Source organism: Pseudophryne corroboree, chromosome 4 (genome assembly GCF_028390025.1).
Source record: "Pseudophryne corroboree isolate aPseCor3 chromosome 4, aPseCor3.hap2, whole genome shotgun sequence".
In the NCBI taxonomy this organism is placed as follows: domain Eukaryota; kingdom Metazoa; phylum Chordata; class Amphibia; order Anura; family Myobatrachidae; genus Pseudophryne; species Pseudophryne corroboree.
The window spans coordinates 642,847,031-642,872,295 of record NC_086447.1 but is presented as its reverse complement, the minus strand read 5'-3'; the positions used below and the strand labels follow the sequence as shown (position 1 = coordinate 642,872,295).

The window sequence follows — 25,265 nt, the reverse complement described above, 5'->3', positions numbered from 1 at the left end:
CCCTGTATATAGAGACCAACACACATCTTGCCAATGGGACATATTGGATACAACACTAATATAATAATATGACAGAAAATAATGTTAATAATAAATAGACAAAAGCAAGGGGGGGGGGGGTGAGATAATTAACTCTATAGGCCCTCATGACAAGTCAAGGACCTGGGATAGCTCCGGGAAACATACAAACATACACAAAACACATATGTGAATGCACTTATATTCCCTATTTGCTATACATAGGAAAACATGCTGAACTGCACAACAGAAATAATAAAAAAAAAATAATAATGAAAAATAAATTAATAAATATGAACACAGGTTCAGAACTACACATTGTGATCATCATGCCAAAGTACCCTTCGTCCTATGTACACAGGGCATCATGAAAACAATCCGAAACCGGAAAAGGGTTGAACTTTAAAGAAAAATGTTAAGAGGATTGGCCTCATTGAGGCCCCTTGGTGCCACCGTACTGAGTTTGGGTATCCAGAAACTTTCCCTCTGTTTAAGCAGTAGGGTACGATCACCCCCACTTGGAGGCGGAGGTACCCAATCAATAAGCTGACATTTCAAGGCGGATACTTGGTGTCTAGCCGACACAAAATGTCGTGCTACCGGTTTATCAGAGGAGCCTACGTTTAGGGCCGTATGGATTGATGACCGATGGTTGGCCATCCGGTCACGAAAAGGACGCGTCGTCAACCCGACGTAGCATATATATAAACATATAGCACACATATAAAACCACTCGTAGTAAAGGCTGTTGCATAATATGTAAACATATCGTGAACCCTACATTTCTCCGGCTCGGTCCACAGGTTATCCACAGGATAACATAGGGATATGCCGGAGCGACAACGGAAATGGCACCAAATAGTCACGCGCTTTCTGGCCTCGCCAGGATGCATCGGGCTCCTCCATATAATCCCGCCCACCGACTCAGTCAAATCAGTTTTTTGTTTGGTGCGGCAGGAGCCGGACCGTGGTCACAGGGCTGCTTTTTAGGCAGCTCTAAGCTTTTGTTATTTTATTTTTATAGTCTTACTAAGTTTTGAGTGATCTTTCCTAACAGCGTCTTAAACGCATGCTGAAAAGAGTCGCTCCAACAACTCTCCACCGGGTCGCAACAACGCTTACCCGCTGGTATTAGTGCTGTCTCGACGGGCGTCTGTGTCGGATGTTCTAGCAGGTCCAGCAGACGTTACCAGGCTGTGGCCGGAGCATGGGGAAGAAGGTAAGGCATCAATTCCACTTACTAGAGGAATTCGGACACAGCCGCACTGTATTGGAGGAGACAACCAAACAGTGGCTGATGCGCCGCCACTCTTAAGCGCAACAGCGCTATGCTGCAGGGATCATAGGTGCCAGGACTAGGCTGAGGCCGCGATGCTTGTGGTTTATGTCAGCAGGGGGAGTCAGACGCTCTTCTGGTCGCCCCTCCCCCCAGTTCATGACTAGTTTCCGTGCGTCTCCCTTCCATGAACTGATGACCTCACTAACGTCTCAGACGCTACCACGAGGCTACTCGGTCGCAGCTTAGACGTTGCGATTGTGTACACTAGAGTTGCCGCCGAGACCAGGTTGTAGACAGGAGCGTCTGCATACACTCATCGTTCACTGAGCGTCTGGGTCCGTTATTGAGCGTCTGTGTCTCTCATCAGTTACCGCAGCAGCAGTGCACACCAGTAGCGTCTGAATCCACTCAGCGTCTGTTGGGCGTATTGATTGATTCTGGAAGTGGGGTGAGTCTCCCTGTATCCCACTCTGAGTAAGGGTTATACAGTACTCAAATTCTTTCTACTTGTTAGTATGAATAGTTAATTTTGGTACACAATGCATATGAGACCTGTACAGTACTGTTGTTTTCTGCATAACATGTCTGAGAAAACTTGTGATAATAGCTGTTTAAAAACAGAAGTGCAGTAATTGTAATCCTACATACTAGAAAAGTATTCTGTGGTTGATTATATTCTCATATGACAATGTCTAATAATTAACATGTGACTGACTGCTAGTGTGATTGCTGACTTTTACATGTTTGTCAAGTATGGTTTCTGATACTCCATTCAGGTGCTAGGATTGTGGTCAGATTGATATTTCAGTCACGAGGATACTTTATCAGGGACACCCTTAACATGCTTATCTGGTAAAAGGATTTTGCATGGAATAGCTCAGTATCTTGCTTATGAGGGGCAACGCCCTGCAAGAAAGAGTGTGGTCGCACAGACCTGGTCTACAATAGCAGATTAGCACCTGCAGTTCCTTCCCCGGGAATAGGTTACACTATTAACCCATACATGCAGCTCCCTCCTTATGGTTTGATGCCAACAGCTTCTACAAGTTGCCAGGCTATTAATATCAGGGTAGATACATCCATGTTACAGACTACACAAGATGATACAACAGATGAGGATACAGTGTATTCAAATACCCCATATGACGACTAGTCGGAGGGCTTCAGCACAGAGGATAGCTGAGCTCATTTGATGTGAAAGCTATTATGTGTCTGGAGGTACCAGCCAAGGCAGTGTCAAAACCTAAGGCACCTAAGTTTAAACATCCAAAATCGGTTAAGACTGAGTTTCCGGAGTCAGAGGATCTGACGGAAATTATGGAAGGACCGTGGGCTACTCCTAATAAAAAGTATAAGATTCAGAAGAAATGGGATTATTCTTATCCTTTTCAGCAGGTTCCTCCTAAGGTAGATGCACATGTTGTACGACTTGTGCGTAAGTCTGCTTTACCATTACCGTCTACCTCACTGGATGAGGTCACAGATAGAAGAGTAGATGGTTTCTTGAAAAATATTTTTTCTCTCTCAGGGGCTGTGGTAAGGCCAGCTATGGCTTCAGCCTGGAGCAGGAGTCTCAGCTAGGCTATATAAAACAAGCTGCGCAATATTTGGAAGAAGCAGCAATTGATATGGGTACGATTGCTTCTAAAGCATCAGCCTTAACGGTAGCCGCTCGTAGAGCAGTCTGGCTATGTACTTGGAAAGCGGATGCAGAATCTCAAGAAAGCTCTTGAAGCATTGCATTTCACTGGGAATGTTCTGTTAGGAAAGCAATTTACAGATATCCTGGAGTCGGAAGCTGACTCCAAGAAAGTTAAATTTCCGGCTAGCTATGCCCCTAAATCGAGGGGAACAAAATTTCGGCCGTGTCGATGGCAAGGTAGATCTAAAGGAAAGGTTGAGACTAACCAACCCCAGTTCAATAAATCAGCTAGGGGCAAGAAGCAGTGGGCCAGTAGACAGCCAGCTTCCAAACCTGAGCAGAAGCCATCAGTTTGAGGGTACGGGCCTCCGCCTGGAGGATTCCAGGGTTGTGGGCCGACTCCTTCACTTTGCACACATTTGGCGCCAGTCGACGACAGATGCTTGGGTACAGAAAGTGGTATCTCTCGGTTATGGTTTCCCTTTCAGGTAGCAGCCTCCTCAAAGGTTCTTTTGCACCAGCCCATCTCGTATAGAGTTGAAGGCCAGGGCTTTGCAAGAAGCAGTTCAGAAATTGCTTCAGTCTGGGGAAATTATCCAGGTACCCCTGACACAAAGGGGACGGGGGTTTTACTCAAACCTGTTTTTGATCCAGAATGGATCATTCCGACCAATTCTCAACCTCAAAGGGTTAAACGAATACATTTGGGTTCCAAAGTTTCACATGGAGACGTTACGCTCCATAGTATTGGCAATGGAACTAGGAGATTACATGGTATCTCTGGATGTACAGGATGCTTACCTGCATGTGCCCATAGCATGGTCACTTCAGTGTTACCTCAGGTTTGCCATCCTCCAGCAGCATTATCAGTTCCAGGCTTTGCCCTTTGGGCTAGCAACAGCCCCCAGGGTATTTACCAAGATTATGGTGGTTATGGCAGCTTATCTCAGCAAGCAGGGAATAAGAATTTTTCCATACCTATACGATCTGTTAATCCCGGCTCAATCCCAGGAGTTACTCTTGGGCCATCCCCAACAGACAATAGCTTGTCTACAAGGACACAGATGGCTCATAGATTGGGAGAAGTCGTCCCTGAATCCATCACAACGTATGGTTCACTTAGGGGCCATATTGGATTCACGTCTACAAAGGATTATCTTACCGGAGAAGAAGATCTCCAAGGTATAGGTAATGACTCAGGAATTGTTGCACAGTCAGACTGTTTCAGTCCATGCAGCAATGCGACTGATGGGTCTAATGGTGTCAACATTTGACATGGTGGAATATGCGCAATTCCACTCCAGACCCTTACAGCATCTCATTCTAACCAGATGGGATGGAAGACTTCAGACAATAAAGAGACAGATGATAAAGCTTCCAGTAAGCGTAAAAAGGTCACTAGCTTGGTGGCTACAGACTGACAATCTAGACAAGGGGAGACCCTTTTGGATAGCAGATTGGCAAGTACTGACAACGGATGCCAGTCTTCAAGGCTGGGGAGCAGTGTTCAAAAATGTTTGCTTCCAGAGAAAATGGACCACGAAGGAAAGTTGCCTGCCAATAAATTTGTTGGAAATAAGGGCCATATATATGGCTCTAGTTCAGGCAAAGGACATTCTGCGGGGAAGACTAGTCCAGATCCGTTCAGACAATGCAACAGCAGTAGCATACCTCAACCATCAAAGAGGAACTCACAGCAAAGGACTGATGGAAGAAGTAACTCACATACTAAGGTGGGCAGAACTTCATCTTCCGGCATTGTCCGCAGTGTTTGTACCGGGAGTGCTAAACTGGGAAGCGGATTTTCTCAGTCGACACACCATTCAGAAGACCGAATGGACATTACACCTGGAGGTATTTCAAACTCTAGTAGACAGATGAGGTCTGCCAGAGATAGATCTCATGGTGTCTCGTTGGAACAACAAAGTTCCAGCATACGGGTCGAGATCAAAGGATCCCGGGGCGATCCTTGTAGACGCACTGTCAGTGAAATGGGAATTTCATCTGGCATATCTGTTTCCTCCTATCTCCCTGTTGCCCAGGGTAGTGAGGAAAGTAAAGCAGGCAAAGGGAGCCATAATTCTAATAGTTCCAGCTTGGCCCAGAAGACATTGGTACATAGATCTGCTAAGGATGTCCCTGGAAGCTCCAATTCTGCTTCCTCAACGTCCAGATCTACTGACGCAGGGGCCTTGTTGTCACAGCCATCTGGAACGGCTGTCTTTGACTGCGTGGCTGTTGAAACCTCTATCCTGAAATCAAGCGGTTTTTCACAACAGGTAATTCAAACCATGATTAGAGCAAGAAAGCCTTCTTCCGCTCGTATTTATCATCGAATATGGCAGGCCTATATTCTCTGGTGTAACAAGGGAGGTATGAATCCAGGATCTTTTAAAGTATCCAGGATTTTGGATTTTCTCCAAGCAGGAATGGATAAGGGTTTAAAAGTGGCTTCTTTCAGAGTTCAAGTATCAGCATTAACTGTATGGTTTCAGAGAAAGATTGCGAACCTGCAGGATGTGCGTACTATCTTTCAGGGAATGTTGCACATTCAACCACCGTTTGTTCCTCTTGCAGTACCCTGGGATTTAAATCTGGTTCTTAAATTCCTTCAGGGGGCTCCGTTTGAACCACTTAAGAGAGCAGATCTTAAATGGTTAACGGCTAAAGTTCTTTTTCTACTGGCAATGGCGTCAGCTAGAAGAGTGTCCGATTTAGGGGCACTATCGTGTAAGTCTCCTTTTCTGATCTTTTATCCAGATAAAGCAGTTCTCAGAACTAGATCTGGTTATCTTCCGAAGGTGGTCTCAAAGTTTCACTTGAACGAAGAAATTGTAGTCCGGCTTTTCAGGTATCGGGACTGTCTGCGGGAGAAGCGTCGCTGGATGTAGTCCGTGCATTAAAAATTTACGTGGATCGTGCTAGTGCCATCAGAAAGACAGATTCTCTCTTCATTCTTTACGGATTTCACAAAAGAGGATGGCCTGCTACTAAACAGACGCTAGCAAGATGGCTTCGAATGACAATTTCAGAAGCATATTCTCATGCTGATCTCCCTGTTCTGGTTAATGTCTCTGCACACTCTACACGTAGAGTAGGTCCTTCATGGGCAGCACAGCATGGTGTTTCAGCAGAACAGATTTGTAAGGCAGCCACATGGTCTTCCATTAACACATTCATTAGACATTATGCCTTGGATACTTTTGCCTCTCATGACGCAGAATTCGGGCGAAAGGTTCTCCTGGATAATCAGGAGCGTCCCCACCACTAATAATGGCTTTGGGAATCCCAATGTTATCCTGTGGATAACCTGTGGACCCAGCCGGAGAAATATACCGTTATGGTAAGAACTTACCGTTGATAACTGGATTTCTCCTATGTCCACAAGTATCCACAGGGGTCCCACCCTGACGCACCTGATTTGAGGATCTTGACAATCACTAAACCTCTTCCCTCTTGTATGGAAGGGTGTGCATGTGTGTTCTTATCGCCTGAATCGGGTTCTACATGATACTCCTGCCTAATTGCTGTGAAAACAACTGATTTGACTGAGTCGGTGGGCGGGATTATATGGAGGAGCCCGATGCATCCTGGGAAGCCAGAAAGCTTGTGACTATTTGGTGCCATTTTCGCTGTCGCTCCGGCATATCCCAATGTTATCCTGTGGATACCTGTGGACATAGGAGAAATCCCGTTATCAACGGTAAGTTCTTACCATAACGGTATATATATCGGTGATTGGCGTCAAGGTGAAGGGAGCACTTATTTAGGTAAGAGTTTATTGTATGTTCTATTGTCTAATGAAAGTGCTGATTCAATAAAGGGGGCACTGAAACGTTACCCTACTGGCCTATGAGGCTCGATATACTTATGCCAAGGAGTGCCACACGTGGAAATACTGCTGTTGTGAACGGTGTGGGGGGCACCCAGGCTGGTAATACATGCATATGGAGAGCCGGACCACATGCAGATATAGATAGATAGATAGATAGATATATATATATATATATATATATATATATATATATACATACACACACACACACACGTTATGATAAGAACTTACCGTTGATAATGGTATTTCTCCCAAGTACACAAAATAACAATGGGATATGATGAAGCGACAATCTGTCAAAGCTTTACCGGCCTCCCAGCATGCAACCGGCCCGTCCATATATCCCCGCCTCCTTGCTCAGGCAAATCAGTTGTATTCCAAAGCTCAAGGCAGGAGCATCATAGATGGCCCTAATCAGGCGATAAGAACACACATGCACACCCTGCCGTACAAGAAGGAAGAGGTTAGTGAGTAAAAGGATCCTTAAATCAGGTGCGTGAGGGTGGGATCCCTGTGGACTTAGGAGAAATACAGTTATCAGCTGTAAGTTCTTACCATAACGTATGTTTCTCCGGCAGGGTCCACAGGATAACAATGGGATTTCCCAAAGCAATTTAGTGGTGGGGACGCTCCTGATTGGACAGGAGAATCCTTCGCCCGAATTCAGCATCATGAGAGGCAAAGGTCTAATGAATGTGTTAATGGAAGACCATGTGGCTGCCTTACATAGCTGTTCTGCTGAAGCACTACGTTGTGCTGCCCATGATGGACCTACCTTACGAGTAGAGTGAGAATATGCTTCTGAAATAGTCATCCGAAGCCATCTTGCCAGTGTCTGCTTATCAGCAGGCCATCCTCTCTTGTGAAATCCGTAGAGAATGAAGAGAGAATCTGTCTTTCTGATGGCACTGGTACGATCCACGTAGATCCTTAATGCACGGACCACATCCAGCGATGTATCTACTGCAGAAAGGGCCGGTACCTGGAAAGCTACAATTTCTTCATTAAGGTGGAATTTAGACACCACCTTCGAAAGATACCCAGATCTAGTTCTGAGAACTGCTTTTTCTGGATAAAAAAAATCAGAAATGGGGAATGACATGATAATGCCCCTAAATCTGATACTTTTCTAGCTGACGCCATAGCCAGTAGAAAGAGAACTTTAGCTGTCAACCATTTAAGATCCACTTTATTAAGTGGTTCAGATGGGGCAACTTGAAGGGCTTTCAGGACTAGACTTAAGTCCCAAGGCATTATAGGAGGAACAAAAGGAGGTTGAATGCGCAGCATTCCCTGGAAAAAAGTACGCACATCCTGTAAATTGACAGTTTTCTTTTGGAACCATACAGTCAATGCCGACACTTGCACTCTCAAGAAAGCCACCTTCAAACCTTTATCTGTTCCTACCTGAAGGAATGCTAAGACCCTGGAAACTCTGAAAGACTTACGGTCCATTTTCCGTTCACTGCACCAATGAATATAGATTTGCCATATTCGGTGATAAATGCGAGCTGAGGAAGGTTTCCTTGCTCTGAGCATAGTTTGAATTACCTGTTGTGAGAATCCTCTTGTCTTCAGGATAGAGGTTTCAAGAGCCACGCCATCAAAGACAGTCGATCCAGATGTCTGATAACAAGGACTTTGCATCAGTAGATCTGGACGTTGAGGGAGCAGAAGTGGAACATCCATCGACATCCGCTGCAGATCTGTGTATCAATGTCTTCTGAGCCAAGCCGGAGCTATTAGTATCACGGCACCTTTTCCTTGCTTTATCTTTCTCACCACCCTGGGTAATAGGGTGATTGGAGGAAACGCATAAGTCAGATGAAAATCCCATCTCACCGACAGGGCATCCACAAAGATCGCTCTGGTATCCTTTGTTCTTGACCCGTACGCAAGCACTTAGATCTCATGGCGTCCCGGCTGACCAACAATCTCTGGCAACCCCCACTTGTCTACTAGAGTCTGGAAGACCTCTGGGTGTAGAGCCCATTCGCTTTCCTGAATGGCGTGTCAACTGAGGAAGTCCACTTCCCAGTTTAGGACTCCCGGAACGAACACTGAGGACAAGGCTGGATGATGAAGTTCTGCCCACTTTAGTATGTGAGTTGCCGCCTTCATTGCTTTTCGGCTACGAGTTCCTCCCTGATGGTTGAGGTACGCTACTGCCGTCGCATTGTCCGAGCGGATCTGGATTGGCTTTCCCCGAAGAATGTTCTTTGCCTGAATCAGTGCCATGTATATAGCCCGAAGTTCCAATATATTTATTGACAGGCAGCTTTCTTCCTTGGTCCATTGCCCCTGAAAACACAACCTTCCTGACACTTCTCCCCAGCCCTGGAGACTGGCGTCTGTCGTCAGAATTTCCCAATCTGATATCCAAAAGGGTCTCCCCTTGTCCAGATGGGATGTCTGTAGCCACCAGTCTGTGTTTTTATTGTCTGATGCAACCCATTCCATTTGTCAAGAATCAGATGCTGCAGAGGCCTCGAGTGAAATTGTGCATACTCCACCATGTTGAATGTTGACACCATCAAACCCCTCATGCGCATTGCTGCGTGAATGGATACCTTTTGACTGTGTAACAAGTCCTGAATCCTTGACTGAACCTTGGATATCTTGTTCAGAGGTAAAATTACTCTCTGAAAACTTGAATCCAGTACAGCCCCCAAGTTAGTCATCCGTTGTGACGGAACCAGAGACAATTTTGCTCAATTTATAAACCACCCGCGGTTCTGCAGACCCGTTATTGTCTGTTGCAGATGACATAAGAGCAATTCCTGCGTCTGTGCCAGGATTAAAAGATCGTCGAGGTATGGACATATTCTTATCCCCTGCTGGCGGAGTTAAGCTGCCATTACCACCATAATCTTGATAAATACTCTGGGGGCTGTGGCTAACCCAAAAGGTAGGGCCTGGAACTGAAAATGCTGTTGGAGGATAGCGAACCTGAGATAGCACTGATGGGACAGTGCTATAGGAACATGAAGGTAAGCATCCTGTATATCCTGGGATACCATATAATCCCCAGGCTCCATGGCCAAAATGATGGAACGTAACGTCTCCATGTGAAAGCGAGGTACCCAAATGTATTTGTTCACTACTTTGCGATTGAGAATGGGCTGAAATGACCCATTCGGCTTCTAAACTAAAAACAGGTTGGAGTAAAAACCCTGTCCTCGTTGTGCAGGAGGAAATGGAATGATTACTGAGTGACGCAATTTCTGAACTGTCTCTAACAAAGCCCTGGCCTTTGTCTCTACCCGAGACAGGCTGATACAAAAAAACTTTGAGGAGGGTGCTTCTTGAAGTCAAAAGCATAACCTAGAGATACCGCTTCCTGCACCCAGGCATCTGTTATAGACTGCTGCAATATCTGTGCAAACTGAAGAAGTCAGCCCCCCACCCTGGGGTCCCCCAGGTGGAGGCCCGCACCATCAGGCTGAAGGCTTATTATCTGTTTTCCCAACTGGTCCTCTGGTAGCCCACTGCTTTTTAGTCTTACCGAACTTGTTGTATTGGGGCTGCTTACCATCACTTTTTCCTTTAGCCTTTCCTTAAGACCGAAAGGGCCGAAAAGCTGGAACTTTAGGTTTGAAATTGTATGTGGAAGGAAACTTGACCTTCTTGGAATCTTCTTCTGATTCCAGAATATCTGTCAATTCTTTACCAAAAAGAATATATCCAGAAAAGGGCAATGATTCCAAAGCCTTCTTAGATTCTGAATCAGCTTTCCACGTACGTAGCCAAACTGCTCTGCGAGCAACTATTGTTGAAGCTGATGCCCTGGAAGCAATAGTACCCATATCCAATGCTGCTTCTTCCAAGAACATTGCAGCCTGTTTTATATGTGCTATATGGGAATTTTTGCTCTCTAGAAGCTATTGAAAAAGCCCCCTTTAATGCATCAACCCAGACGGCCACTGTCTTTGCCATCCAAGTTGAAACCATGGCTGGCCTTATGACTGCCCCAGACAGTCAAAAAATGTTTTTTAGAAAACCATCCACTCTCCTATCCGTGACATCATTTAATGATGTTGAAGGCAAAGGTAATGTAGATTTTTGCACTATTCAAAATTACATGCATATCTACTTTAGGAGCCACCTCCCTTTTTTAAACAATCCCCAGCAGGAAGAGGATAATTGGAATTCCATTTCTTAGGAATTCTAAACTTCTTATTGGGCGCTACGCCCAAGCCTCTTCCATAATTTCCGTCAGCTGATCTCACCCTGGAAACTCAATCTTAACTGTTTTGGGACGTTTAAACACAGGTGCCTTGGTTTTTAACACAGGCTCTGCTGAATCCTCTAAGGATAGAATGGCTTTCATTGCTTTAATTAACTCCGCTATATCCACTGAGCTGAGACCTTCCTCCTCCTCCTCCTCCTCTTCGTATGGTGAAGTAGAATTTATTGAGCGTTCATCTTCCGATGAATTCTCATCTGAATCATGTGTAGCCTGTGAGGGTGAAGATTTACTTACCATCATCCTATTGGCTTGTTTCTTTTAAGAGGCTGCTGCTGGAAGTGATATACCATAGGTGGGGAGCTGCATGTCAGGGTTAATAGTGTAAACTATCCCTGGGACAGGAGTTGGAGGAATTATCCGTTCAGCTATACTGGATAAAGTCTGTGCAAACACAGCACAAGGTGGATCAATCTGCACCTGAATCTGCCTTGTATTTTTCATTAACCCCTGCTGAAAGCTAAAACAATTTGCACACAAACCATCCTGAACCAGATCCTGAGAGGATAACACAGCTTTGCAAGACAAACCTGATATGAGTGTTGGTGTTGCTGTGAGTGTACCTTCCACACCTTTGCTGCTCTTAGACATGATAAATAATAAACAGTTCCACAGTGTACTACACAATTTGTGACTGTAATCACTTTTATGTTTTTTTAAATTGACATACAATCCGACCCTACCCATGCACCAGCATTGAGGATCGGAATAAACAAACTGACAGAAATATAGTAAAGTCAGCAATCACACTAGCAGTCAGTCACATGTTATACATCAGTATAATAAGCAATATGAGCATATCATCAACTACAACTACATTTTAGGTATGTAGGAGAACATATTACTGCATCATTTTTAAACAGAGCCAACGTATTCAGATGCAATTGCGAAAGAAACAGTAAATGTATACGGACTCGTATGCAATAGGCACTTATCTAACTATTCGTACTCAAAGGGGTAGACACTTAGTGCTGTATAACCCGTACTCAGTAGAGTGGGATACAGGGAGACTCACCTCGCTTCCAGGACCGATCAATACGTTGGCGAACGCTGAGTGGATCCAGATGCTACTATTGTACATTGCCGCTCCATGAACCTATAGTGAACACAAACGCTCAGTGAACACCGACGCACCAGTCACACAGCCGCCTATGCTGTGACTGGGTCCCCTTCATGTACAGCGTCTGAGACTGAAGCGGGAGACTTGGAGGAAACTGGTCATGAACCGGGGGGAGGGGCGACCAGGAGAGCGACTGACTCCCCACTGCTGACATCAACCCTAGGGATCGCGGCCTCATACTGTTCCTGGAGCCTCTTATACCTAAGGCCTAGCGCTGGTGCACCCGTGGTGGCAGCCGCGTCAGCAACTGTTTGGTAGTCGCCTCCCAAAACAGTGCGGCTGTGTCCGTTTTCCCCTACTAAGCGGAACCGATGCCTTACCTTCTCCCTGTGCTCTGGCCACAGCCTGGTAACGTCTGCTGGACCTACTAGTATATCTGACATAGACGCCCGCCAAAACTGCACTGTACTCGTGGGTAAGCGTTGTCGCGACCTGGCAGAAAGTTGTTGGAGCAACTCCTTCTAAGGTACGTATAAGATGCTGTTTAGAAAGATCACTCAAGAAAAAAATAGTAAGACTATAAAAATAAAATAAGAAAGCTTAGGACTGTTAAAAACCAGCAGCCCTCTGACCATGGTCCGGCTTCTGCCGTACCAAACAAAAAACTGATTTGCCTGAGCAAGGAGGCGGGGATATATGGACGGGCCCGTTGCATGCTGGGAGGCCAGAAAAGCTTTGACTGACTGGTGCAAATCCGCTGTCGCTTCATCATATCCCATTGTTATCCTGTGGATAACCTGTGGACCCTGCCGGAGAAATGTGTGTATGTGTATATGTATGTGTGTGTGTGTGTGTGTGTATATATATATATATATATATATATGTGTACAGTCATGTCCATAAATATTGGGACATCAACACAATTCTCATATTTTGGGCTCTATACACCACCACAATGGATTTGAAATGAAACAAGATGTGCTTTAACCGCAGACTTTCCGCTTTCATTTGACGGCATTTACATCCAAGTCAGGTGAACAGTGTAGGAATTACAACGGTTTCTATATGTGCCTCACACTTTTTAAGGGACCAAAAGTAATGGGACAATCGGCTCAAAAGCTATTTCATGGACAGGAATGGGTTATTCCCTAGTTATTTCATCATCAATTAAGCAGGTAAAAGGTCTGGAGTAGATTCCAGGTGTGACATTTGCATTTGGAATCTGTTGCGGTCTACTTTCAATATGAGATCCAAAGAGCTGCCACTATCAGTGAAGCAAGCCATCATAAAGGCTGAAAAGTCAAAACAAACCTATTAGAGAGATAGCAAAAACATTAGGTGTAGCCAAATCAAAAAAGAGAGAACGCGAGAAACTGGAATTGCTATAGAGGGGTGACTGTGGATTGAGGATTTGAGGGGTGCCCTTTCTGTTGCGGGAGCTTGTGATTCCATCGGAGTTTGGCTGCATATGTTGGCAGCCCGTATGACCGCCGGGACACCTGGCGCGAAAACTGGCATGGGCACCGGAGCTCTGTGATAGACTCTTAGCGGTTACACACACTGTTTATTGCCCGCAGCCGCACCTCGTCTATGTGCTATATCACTACGGATGCAGATTGTCTGGTGTGCACTCTTCTCTTACCGGCACCCACCAACTCACTATTGCTTGGCCCCTGCCCCCTGGGACTGTGGACGCTGGACGTGGTGATCGCGCCGTGTGGCGGTATCGGCGGCCCGCGGAGTTCCTGGCTGCAGTGAGGATCAGTCGGAGGTCTCGTGGTCGCGACTCCCTTCTATTGCTGTGCCTAGGCGACGACCGACGGAGGAATCCCGCTGCTCCTGCTCCCTGAGTGTCTACACCGGTGCGCGGCCCGCTGTGATTCGGGACGGAGACCCTGCTGGAAGCTGGCTGGCGGCTGTGTGTGCGTGGGGGACCCCGTCTGGCCGCCTGGTGATCGCTGCCCGGCGCCTTACCTGCAGTGGCTGGGGCGGTCTATCTCGAGGAAGCGAGTGGAGGCTGACCCATCGGCCCGGCTGTCGCAGACCGATCGGGACACTGGGGTCTCGAGGAGACTACGGCCGACGGAGGTCATCGAGCTACCATTGTGTGCTGCTGTTGGGAGACGTTGCTGGAGCCGCTGGGGCTTTGCTGACCGGCGGAACGTGAGTAGCCTGGCTGGGCTATCCTGAAATCCTCCAGTGGGAGTGAGGAGGGGAAGGGGGGTTACAGGGGGGAGACTATATGTAACTTACCTGCCTCAAAGCCTGCACTAACAAGACGTTTTCATTGTCTACAGACATTTAAAAATCTACACATATTTGGTGGGGGGCTGGGCGGCTTGTAAAGGGGCTGGGGTGCTTCCCCTGGGACTGTGTAGGAGTTCATACGGTAGCTTTCTTGCCTAGCAGGACTGATTAGCGTCGCTGGTTGGAAGACAGATCTGGCTGTTCGGAGAGAGGTACGCTGGAACATTGCCCACTTGCTCTCTATATAAAGAGAACTTACAGATTACGTACTTCCCTTATACTATTTAATTGTTTTATTAATGCTCTCACATTAGCTCGCACGGTAGTGTTTTGTGTCTCTTTTGGATTTACAGAACTGTGCCAGCCTTCATCTCATCTGGAAGTGTACTGTTTTGACAAGCTGTTGTAAATAACGGGTCTCTGGAGCCACCTTGTGGTGGATTGTTTTATTACGCCAATTCTTATTATCAACTTAAGAGGTAGATTTATTATTATTTTCTCCTTTCTTTTTATTTTTTTTTTATTTTGACAGAAACATTTGGCTGGTTGGTTTTCTTGACCACTGGCTACAGGGGAAACCCCCTAGTTTTACAACACTGTTTACCCTAGTCCACAATATCCATCCCCGCCAAGCTTGAGTGTATTTCAGACGTCTTTCTATTGGTTGATAGTCCCCCATATTCTTGGTGGGGTTAATTGTAAACATGTAAAGGATAGGATTTAAGGGTTTATGAGCCAATCTTGCCACCTGACACTCACCTGGCGACGTTTATGATAGGTTTGGTTACTTTTTGTCAACAATTACGTTTCGGGTGCGACCATTGTGTCATTAACGTGGTCTGCACTAGGGTATGGACAAATACTTAGAGAAGCACGCAGCACCTGTTACCCCCATCGCCCATTCTGACTCCAATATGGTTAGGAATAAAAATAAATCTACGGCCCCGGCCACCCCGTCTTCTCCTGCAAGACAATCGTTAGGGAATTTGACTGGGGACTCCCAGGCTACCTCTTCTCAGATGCCGATAATTCCCACACCTGAGAATAATGCTAAAGTGACGATCCAACTACTGATGCCCTTGTTGGATAAAAAATTCGAAGACCTCCACACTAGAAGAGAAATGTTTTTGAACATCTTTCATAGGGCTTATTTCTCACCACGCAGACAGCGTCTGGCAGGGTTGATATCATCTGCATCTTGCCCTAGATGTCATGCTGATATAGCAGACATGTATCATTATTTCTGGAAATGCCCCATGCTGAGAATATTCTGCCTTAAAGTAAGACGATTTGCCCTTGACAATTTGGTAAATGATATTCCTTTTACGGATAAATGGGCAATATTTGGTATGTTGCCCGGAGAGCAACGTATAGAGAGAGGATGTAAGCGCCTGTTATTATTTATAAGTGCGACCGCCAGCAAGGCGATTCTGCAGACATGGATTGAGGCTACTCCTCCCACCCTGAAATTATTTAAAGAAAAACTACACCATGTATTCAACATGGTGTGTATTGACACTATGTTGGAGAAAGAGAAGCGATCGGCGGGGTACTTCGGAACCTGGGAAAGCTATATTGATATTTTGTCAATTGAATTACGTACCAGAATACGTGATTCCCTGAAACTCACACAGTGGTATGCTATTCGAGAACTATCTGGAGAACCACCGGTAAATGTGTAACCCTGATTGCCTCATTTGTGCCCATTGACTTATTGAAGCTAAGGGGTGGTTGGGGACACATGGGGCTGGATGGGAATGATCTTTAAATGCATAGTCTCATGGGATAAGACACTGAACTGAATTTTTTGTACAACAGATATGCCTGCTGCATGTCTGAATAATGCGCAGTCTCGGATTATTGAAATGTACATTTGAATTAGTATCTGGCTCATGTCATGTACGAAACGCTGCATAGAACTCTTTAGGGATAATTTTAAGGTTATCAAGGAATTTGTATGTATTATGGATTTCTGAATGTTTCAATAAAAATTATATAAAAAAAAAAAAAAAAGAGAGAGCGCACCGGAGAGCTCAGCAACACCGGAAGACCATGGAAAACAACTGTGGTGGATGACAGAAGAATTATTTCCCTGGTGAAGAAAAACCCCTTCACAAACAGTTGCCCAGACCAAGAACACTCTCCAGGAGGTAGGTGTATATGTGTCAAAGTCAACAATCAAGAGAAGACTTCACAAGAGTGAATATAGAGGGTTCACCACAAGATATAAACCATTGGTGAGTCACAAAAACAGGAAGTCCAGATTAGAGTTTGCCAGACAACATCTAAAAAAGCCTTTACAGTTCTGGAACAACATCCTATGGACAGATGAGACAAAGATCAACTTGTACCAGAGTGATGGGAAGAGAAGAGTATGGAGAAGGAAAGGAACTGCTCATGATCCAAAACATACCACCTCATCAGTGAAGCATGGTGGTGGTAGTGTCATGGCGTGGGAATGTATGGCTGCCAATGGAACTGGTTCCCTTGTATTTATTGATAATGTGTCTGCTGACAAAAGCAGCAGGATGAATTCTGAAGTGTTTCGGGCAATATTATCTGCTCATATTCAGTCAAATGCTTCAGAACTCATTGGACGGCGCTTCACAGTGCAGATGGACAATGACCCGAAGCATACTGTGAAAGCAACCAGAGTTTAAGGCAAATAATTGAAATGTTATGCAATGGCCAAATCAATCACCTGACCTGAATCCGATTTGAGCATGCATTTCACTTGATGAAGACAAAACTGAAGGGAAAATGCCCCAAGAACAAGCAGGAACTGAAGACATTTGCAGTAGAGGCCTGGCAGAGCATTGCCAGTGATGAAACCCAGCGTCTGGTGATGTCTATGCGTTCCAGACTTCAGACTGTAATTGACTGCAAAGGATTTGCAACCAAGTATTAAAAAGTGAAAGTTTGATTTAGGATTGTTTAGTTTGTCCCATTACTTTTGGTCCCTTAAAAAGTGGAAGGCACATATAGAAACCGTTGTAATTCCTACACCGTTCACCTGATTTGGATGTAAATACCCTCAAATTAAAGCGGAAAGTTTGCAGTTAAAGCACATCTTGTTTGTTTGTTTCACTTCAAATCCATTGTGGTGTTGTATAGAGCCCAAAATATGAGAATTGTGTTGATGTCCCAATATTTATGGACCTGACTGTATATTTATGTATGTGTGTGCGTGTATGTATGTATGTATGTATGTGTATATATATATATATATATATATATATATCTGAAAGTAGAGGAAGAAACAACAGAGCGCCTATAGTGTAGTATCCCTTGAATTAATTCTCGTCACACGCAAGAATAAATATTGCGTACCGGGTTACGGCTTGACTTAATGCCTATCGGTCCCCAGGTCTTCTAGTCCACTTCTCTGTCGGAATCTAGATAGAATCAGGAGACAGGGAATCGCTATATAGCGTAGTAGTTACTCGTAGATCGATGTCAGAATTTTTACGTCTCGTATAAGATTGCATGCGTACCAGATAAAACAATTATTTATGCCGGTCAGTATAAATACTTCAGTACTGGTCCTCATCAGATGGTAGCAGTCATCTGGAAACCTTTGGATAATATAGTAAGGCTCCAATCAATAGTTCTTATAGGAATTTGCAAATTTATTGAATATACAGAAATTATAAAAAAGTTTAAATAGCTTAGCTTTAAATGACATAAATGTCAGCAGTGGTCAGTCGGCAAGTCGATAGTTCAGTGTCTCAACGCGTTTCGCCCAGCTCAGGGCTTCATCAGGAGATACCAACATGCTGTAGTGAGGTCCCATTTATACCCACAACAATTATTGCCTAATTATGCAAATTACTTCCGGTTCGCGTCATCGGCGAAACCGGAATAATCCGTTTGATGAATCTATCAATATGCTGCCTTAATAGAGTTTTGATCACTATATAGTGACCACAGACCTCATCCTGTTTTAATTTGGGATGTAGATCCCCTGTAAATCAGACACCGTGGTCTGTTTACCAATTGCGCCGAGTAGCGCAATTGGTAAACAGACCACGGTGTCTGATTTACAGGGGATCTACATCCCAAATTAAAACAGGATGAGGTCTGTGGTCACTATATAGTGATCAAAACTCTATTAAGGCAGCATATTGATAGATTCATCAAACGGATTATTCCGGTTTCGCCGATGACGCGAACCGGAAGTAATTTGCATAATTAGGCAATAATTGTTGTGGGTATAAATGGGACCTCACTACAGCATGTTGGTATCTCCTGATGAAGCCCTGAGCTGGGCGAAACGCGTTGAGACACTGAACTATCGACTTGCCGACTGACCACTGCTGACATTTATGTCATTTAAAGCTAAGCTATTTAAACTTTTTTATAATTTCTGTATATTCAATAAATTTGCAAATTCCTATAAGAACTATTGATTGGAGCCTTACTATATTATCCAAAGGTTTCCAGATGACTGCTACCATCTGATGAGGACCAGTACTGAAGTATTTATACTGACCGGCATAAATAATTGTTTTATCTGGTACGCATGCAATCTTATACGAGACGTAAAAATTCTGACATCGATCTACGAGTAACTACTACGCTATATAGCGATTCCCTGTCTCCTGATTCTATCTAGATTCCGACAGAGAAGTGGACTAGAAGACCTGGGGACCGATAGGCATTAAGTCAAGCCGTAATCCGGTACGCAATATTTATTCTTGCGTGTGACGAGAATTAATTCAAGGGATACTACACTATAGGCGCTCTGTTGTTTCTTCCTCTACTTTCAGATTTCCCTTTGGGCTACGTATATCTAGTGGCACTATTTGAAGAACTGAGCAGCCACCCGTTAAAACGGGGAAAGTGTGGACTATTTGAAAAATTCAATCAAATTTAAGTTTTACTGGACTGGTCATTTGACTAAATTTATGTATGACTTTTTTTATATATTTATATATATATATATATATATATATATATATATCTTAACAGTAAGGAATTTTGCACATTTTGGATAAGCGCACTGATCCACTCTTTGTTCAAAAATATATATATATATATATATATTAGCTTTAATTAAAATAAGCAAAGAAACATTTTTAATTTTTTTTTCTCTGTTCTTTTTCTTTAGAAGTGGGAACAAATAGAGAATAACTCTAAGCTGAGGCATGTGGGGAGCAACTTCTGTCTAGACAGTCGGAATGCCAAAAGTGGTGGCCTAACGGTAGAAGCCTGCAGTCCGTCTTTATCTCAGCAGTGGAAGTTTTCACTCAATCTACAACAGTAGAAGTCTGAAGAAATGGGATGAAGGGGCACGGTGGGGGGGGGGAAATGACCATCATTTCATGGACATCCGTTCTGAATGCATTGCAGATGTATTTGTTCAACATTCTGCGGAATTATATACCTCAGTATTCCATCTTGGCATTGGATTTCAGGAGTACATTGAATGTATGAGGTAGTTGGAGCAAAATGAACCCAGACAAAAGGGCCTTCTGCAGCTGTCAGTTGTGATTGCGTAAAAGTATTGCATTGTTGCACACAGGCCCTCAAAGACTATCAATGACATGAAAACTTTCTTAGGAATTTGCAGGAGTCGGAGGTATAGATTGACGCTTGGAAAGATAAAGTGGAGTGGAAGATCATATCTGGCATTTGTGTGCCCATTTATACATTTTTTTTTATTTTGTTTAATTTTCAATTTTATATCCAGAAACTTTTTTTTCTTCCATGGAGACAAATGGTCTGATTTCTGGGCTGGTTGCATGTGTTTGCATTCTCCCATTTCTATATTTCACTACAAGATGTTCTAAAAATGTTTGTGTACTATTTGTTTATCTCTTATGTTTATGTCCAGATCCCTTGATCTCAACATACATGCAGGATATGTGTGCAGCTTATTGAGAGACTGAATCAATGCAATACTTTTCTATTGTAAAATCAGGACAGTGGCACTATTTTTATGTTCTGTAAAGAGATTTTAAACTTGCTGGCTGACATCATGTTATGAAATGAATGTTAAGAGTACTCGGTTCAGTTGCTGCCGGAAGATTTGTATTCCTTCAGTTGAGCTTTGAGTGTATGTTTGTGCATTTGATTGTGTTAGTGATTTTTTTTTTTTTTTTAAACAGTGATCTACATGGACTACAGTTTAAGTGTATTTTTAAAGTGAGTCTTTGGAGCAAAGTAACAAGTTCATTGTAAAAGTAATTTTTTTTTTCCTATTAGATTTAGAAAACTAAATGATTCCTCTTCTCTCCACTCCATTATTCCTTTCTTTCCTTTAGCCAAGAAGAGTCGTCATGACATTTCCGATAGTCTTTGTGATAACAGAAAGGCATTTGTAGTACACTTTGGGTCAAATTAAGCTTGAAAAGTGTTTCCCAGAAATCTATAATTACAATTATCTATGTACAGTATATGAAATGTGAAGTGATTTGGGTGCAGTCATTGGCATTACCATTGGTGAGCACAGCGATTATTCTGTCTCATCCCAATATGATGTGTGCTGTTATAATATTTTCTAATTAGGTCAATGTGAAGAAGAAAGGGGAACTACAGACAATTAGGGATTACACACCATGATTGCATTAAGTGCTCCATTGTTTTTGTGGTAACTTTTTCCAGACTGTTTCTTGTAAAGTGCCTGTTGTTAAAAGCACTTTGGGTGTTGCCATGAACCAGGTGACAGTTCATTACCTATTAGGATCAACAAGGCAAATGATACCCCCGGTGCCTTGCTTCCAATTGAGTGATAATCTCTCAATTTCTGGAGCAGCCAGTTACATCTGCTAAAGTTACACCTCCTAATTAGTCATCATTTAGCTAGCGACCGCTTATAGTAGATCAGTAGTAGGCAGCCTGTGGTCGTCCACCATTTATTGAGCTACAGCTCTCACCATGCCAGCCCCTGTTACTTTAGTTCATTAACAACTGGCATAACACAAGTTACTGAGAAATGCAGTATGACACCATAATGGAATCTGATCAGATCTACAGTATGCTGCAATACTAAGCTAATCCCTCCATGTTTTGTGCACGCTATCTGCATTTATTTAATGGTATGATGACATTTTGTATGTGACTGCACATTCAGAATCAAAATATATTGCATAATGGTTTTATATGTCATTTGATTTAAAAGGCCACTGTGTAAATACAAGTGCTACATCTGGTCTCTTTCATGTATAAAACAATTTCCAACACTTTGAAAAGTGTAAACACCCTTAAAGTAACAACACCAATGAGATAAAACAGATTGCATGACATTGAACCAACTTGTTTTTTTCCAGTGCATGTAAAGCTAGTTACACACTAGACTGTCGTCGTATGCGGCGGATCGGACCGACAATTGTCATGTCGTCTAGTGTGTACCCACTACCACGCGCTCCCGCTGGTCAATTGACCGGGCAAATGACAGGATGCAGGGAAATGCAGCTGTGAATGGTATATTGCACAGTCAACAGATATATCGTTCAGTGTGTATGGGATGGCCGATGTTTCGTTATATTGCCCATCCTGTCAGCAGTGTACACACTAGTGTGTTCCAGGCTTAATTCTATTATATATGCTGTTCGGGCCTCTTTAGAGTTAGGAGCAAATGGTGCTAAATGGTGCACATCTGCACGATGCAAAGGGTGCAAAAAGAACTGCCTATTTTTGAATGTTGCACACAAAGATGAAGCTTTTTTTACATTGGGATTTAGAGTTTTTACAGAGCCTGCTCAATTCTAAATCTGAGCTCACATTTTAAATTTGTCCTTCCAGCATCATGGCATGGTTTAGCCATTGCATAAAATTGCACTTTTAAGACAGATTTCCTACTAACTGTAAATCAGACTGTGTGTAAATATATACAGACAGACAGACATATTTACAATCATATAATACTGGATAAGTAGAGTAGCAAGTGGTTTCTGTTTCATATTTATTTTCCTGTTGCCAGAGTGAACCACTAGATTTTGCTTAAACAGCAGAGGGCCTAGAATCGGGATGTAGTTATGTGACCGTGGTCAGGAGACCGCCGGTTACAGTACCTCCCCCTGCATCCCGAACATTGACAATCCCGACAGTCGGCATGCTGACGAACAGGGACTATTCCCCGCAAGGCATTCTGTGGCCAGGATGCTGACCGCAGGGATCCCGGCCGCTGGTAATGCATACCCAACCCCTAGAATCCATGACCACCGCTCTGCACTCACTGCAGGTTTCTTTTGATAATTTCTAACCATTGAACAAAATATTCAGCAATTAAAGTTTGAGATTTCCGTTAACAGTGTATTTACAATTTGGTTTACCATAACACAATCTGGGGCATTGTTACCCTTTAAACTTGCTGTTATTTACAGTAGCTTGTATAGATATCTTACAACCAGGTGATGATGCAAAGTAGTGTTAACCTTGGTGAATCTTTAAATGCCATCTGTTCTCAGTGCTTTGTCCATGCTACACCCCTATCAGGATATTCACGATTTTGTAACAGAAAGAGAATTTCTTTTGATGTCTAAGTATGTGCCAAAGTCATTTGCTGTGAGTTATATTTAAAGCATATTCTATTCCCAGTCTAATGAAGAAATAAAAAGGAGTCATGTACATGAAAGACCCTTCTGCTGTGAGCAGGTAACAAAGGATCTTTATTGTATTGCATTCTCATTGTTATTATGGAAATAATACTGATGTAATAACATTATTTTTTTTTATTCAAAGGTATAGTTTGGTAACTGTTCTCTCTTAATTTGGTTACAATAATTCCAAGGTGTCTGCAGTACAGGGCCTGTACTTGTTCATTTTATAAATGCAAAGCATCATTGAAAATTGTTTAACTTAAAAGAAAATAAATACTTTATAAATAAATTTTGTTGTCTTTTTTTTTTTTATCAAAATGGGAGTTAAATTATATATTAAAGCAGAATGCAACAACATAATGGGATTTTTGTTCTTTCCTGTAAAATCCTTTTCTCTGAGTCCACTGGAAACCATGCGGTATAGGTGGAGCTGGAGGAGCCTAGGCACCAAAGCATTGTCTTTTCTTGAGATAGCACAGGCTCTTCCTCTCCTAAAAAAAAAAAGGGATGGTAGACTGGATAAGTGCACTAATGCAATTACTAAAAAAAAAAGTACGATCGAAATACAAAATAATGGAGAATAAAGTTTATTACAAATTACACTATATTCTCTTTGTGCTTGTGTCTACATATGTCATAAACTAAAATGTATACATATGTTGAGAAATCTATGAAGTTCAATAGAGACTGACGGAAAATTCTAAAGGAAGTACTGTTTCATTCATTTTGGAATATTTTTATTCACTTCTATTGCATTAGCGCACTATCTGGTTTATCTTCCCTTTTTTTTCTCCTACATATATGTCAATTCTTTCCCTATACCTTGTACCCTGTCTGGAACCACTAGTTAATATCAACAAAGCCCAAGGACAGTGAGTAGGAGGAGAGAAGAAGACCAGGTGCAAGGAAACCAGACACCAAAGAGTGGTTGGTTGACCTGGATTTATATATAGATGTAGGCATGCTAATCATGGCTACATCTTACCGCAGTGGCGTGACCGCATCTTAGATGCACATGTGCCCCATTCACATGAATGGAAGCAGCATATTCTGCAGCATGGCCAGGCATGGGCTATCATTTTTGGGTATGATTCTGGACACGGAAATGAAGAGGGTTTTTCTCCCAATGGAAAAAGCCCAGGAACTCCAGAACATGGTCAGGGACCTGCTAAAACCAAAAAGAGTGTCAGTTCATCAATGCACTCGAGTATTGGGAAAAATGGTGGCGGCCTACGAGGCCATCCCCTTCGGCAGGTTCCATGCGAGAATGTTTCAGTGGGACCTTCTGGACAAGTAGTCGGGGTCCCATCTACAAATGCATCAGAAAATAAGCCTGTCCCCCAGGGCCAGGGTGTCTCTCCTGTGTTGGCTTCAGAGTGCTCACCTCCCAGAGGGTCGCAGGTTCGGCATTCAAGACTGGGTTCTAGTGACCACGGACGCGAGCCTCCGAGGATGGGGAGCAGTCACACAAGGAAGAAATTTTCAGGGACTGTGGTCAAGCCAGGAGGCTTGTCTACACATCAACGTGCTGGAATTAAGGGCCATATACAACGGCCTACGACAAGCGGAGAATCTTCTTTGCGACCTACCCGTTCTGATTCAGTCAGACAATGTCACAGCCGTGGCGCATGTAAACCACCAGGGCGGGACAAGGAGCAGAGTGGCAATGGCAGAAGCCACCAGGATTCTTCGCTGGGCTGAAAATCACGTAAGCGCTCTGTCAGCAGTCTTCATTCCAGGAGTGGACAACTGGGAAGCAGACTTTCTCAGCAGACACGATCTCCATCCAGGAGAGTGGGGTCTTCATCAAGAAGTTTTCACAGAGATAACAAGTCGTTGGGGCTTCCCCAAATAGACATGTTGGCGTCACGCCTCAACAAGAAATGTATAGGCGGATGTATTGTTCCAGGTCGAGGGACCCTCGGGCAGTAGCGGTGGACACCCTGGTGACACCATGGGTTTTTCAGTCGGTATATGTGTTCCCTCCTCTTCCGCTCATCTCAAAAATATTGAGAATCATAAGACGAACAAGAGTGCAGACAATACTCATTGTTCCAGATTGGCCTCGAAGGGCCTGGTATTCAGATCTTCAGGAAATGATCGCAGAAGATCCGTGGCCTCTTCCAGGGAGGTCCTTTTGCAACAGGGGCCCTGTGTGTTCCAAGACTTACCGCGGTTACGTTTGACAGCATGGCGGTTGAACACCAAATCCTAGCTAGGAAAGGTATTCCGGGGGAAGTCATCCCTACTCTGATCAAAGCTAGGAAGGAGGTAACGGCGAGGCATTATCACCGTGTCTGGAGGAAATATGTGTCTTGGTGTGAAGCCAAGAATGCTCCGACGGAGGATTTTCAGCTGGGTCGTTTTCTCCATTTTCTTCAGACAGGAGTGGATA

The 25,265-nt window shown here is 43.7% G+C and overlaps 1 protein-coding gene and 1 long non-coding RNA gene across 3 annotated transcripts in view; one reads left to right on the top strand and one right to left on the bottom strand.

The window, feature by feature from the left end:
- GALNT2 (polypeptide N-acetylgalactosaminyltransferase 2) overlaps positions 1 to 23,159 on the top strand; it is a 443,362-nt gene extending 420,203 nt beyond the window's left edge. For both annotated transcript variants that reach the window (XM_063917730.1, XM_063917729.1), the window contains exon 16: positions 19,438 to 23,159. In XM_063917730.1, the coding sequence (XP_063773800.1) occupies positions 19,438 to 19,593 (156 nt within the window). In that variant the 3' untranslated portion in view covers positions 19,594 to 23,159. The remainder of the gene's footprint in view (positions 1 to 19,437) is intronic.
- The window catches only part of LOC134910090 (uncharacterized), a 35,487-nt gene continuing 33,132 nt past the window's right edge, over positions 22,911 to 25,265 (bottom strand). The window contains exon 3 of the long non-coding RNA XR_010176113.1: positions 22,911 to 23,361. This is a non-coding gene — a long non-coding RNA (uncharacterized LOC134910090). The remainder of the gene's footprint in view (positions 23,362 to 25,265) is intronic.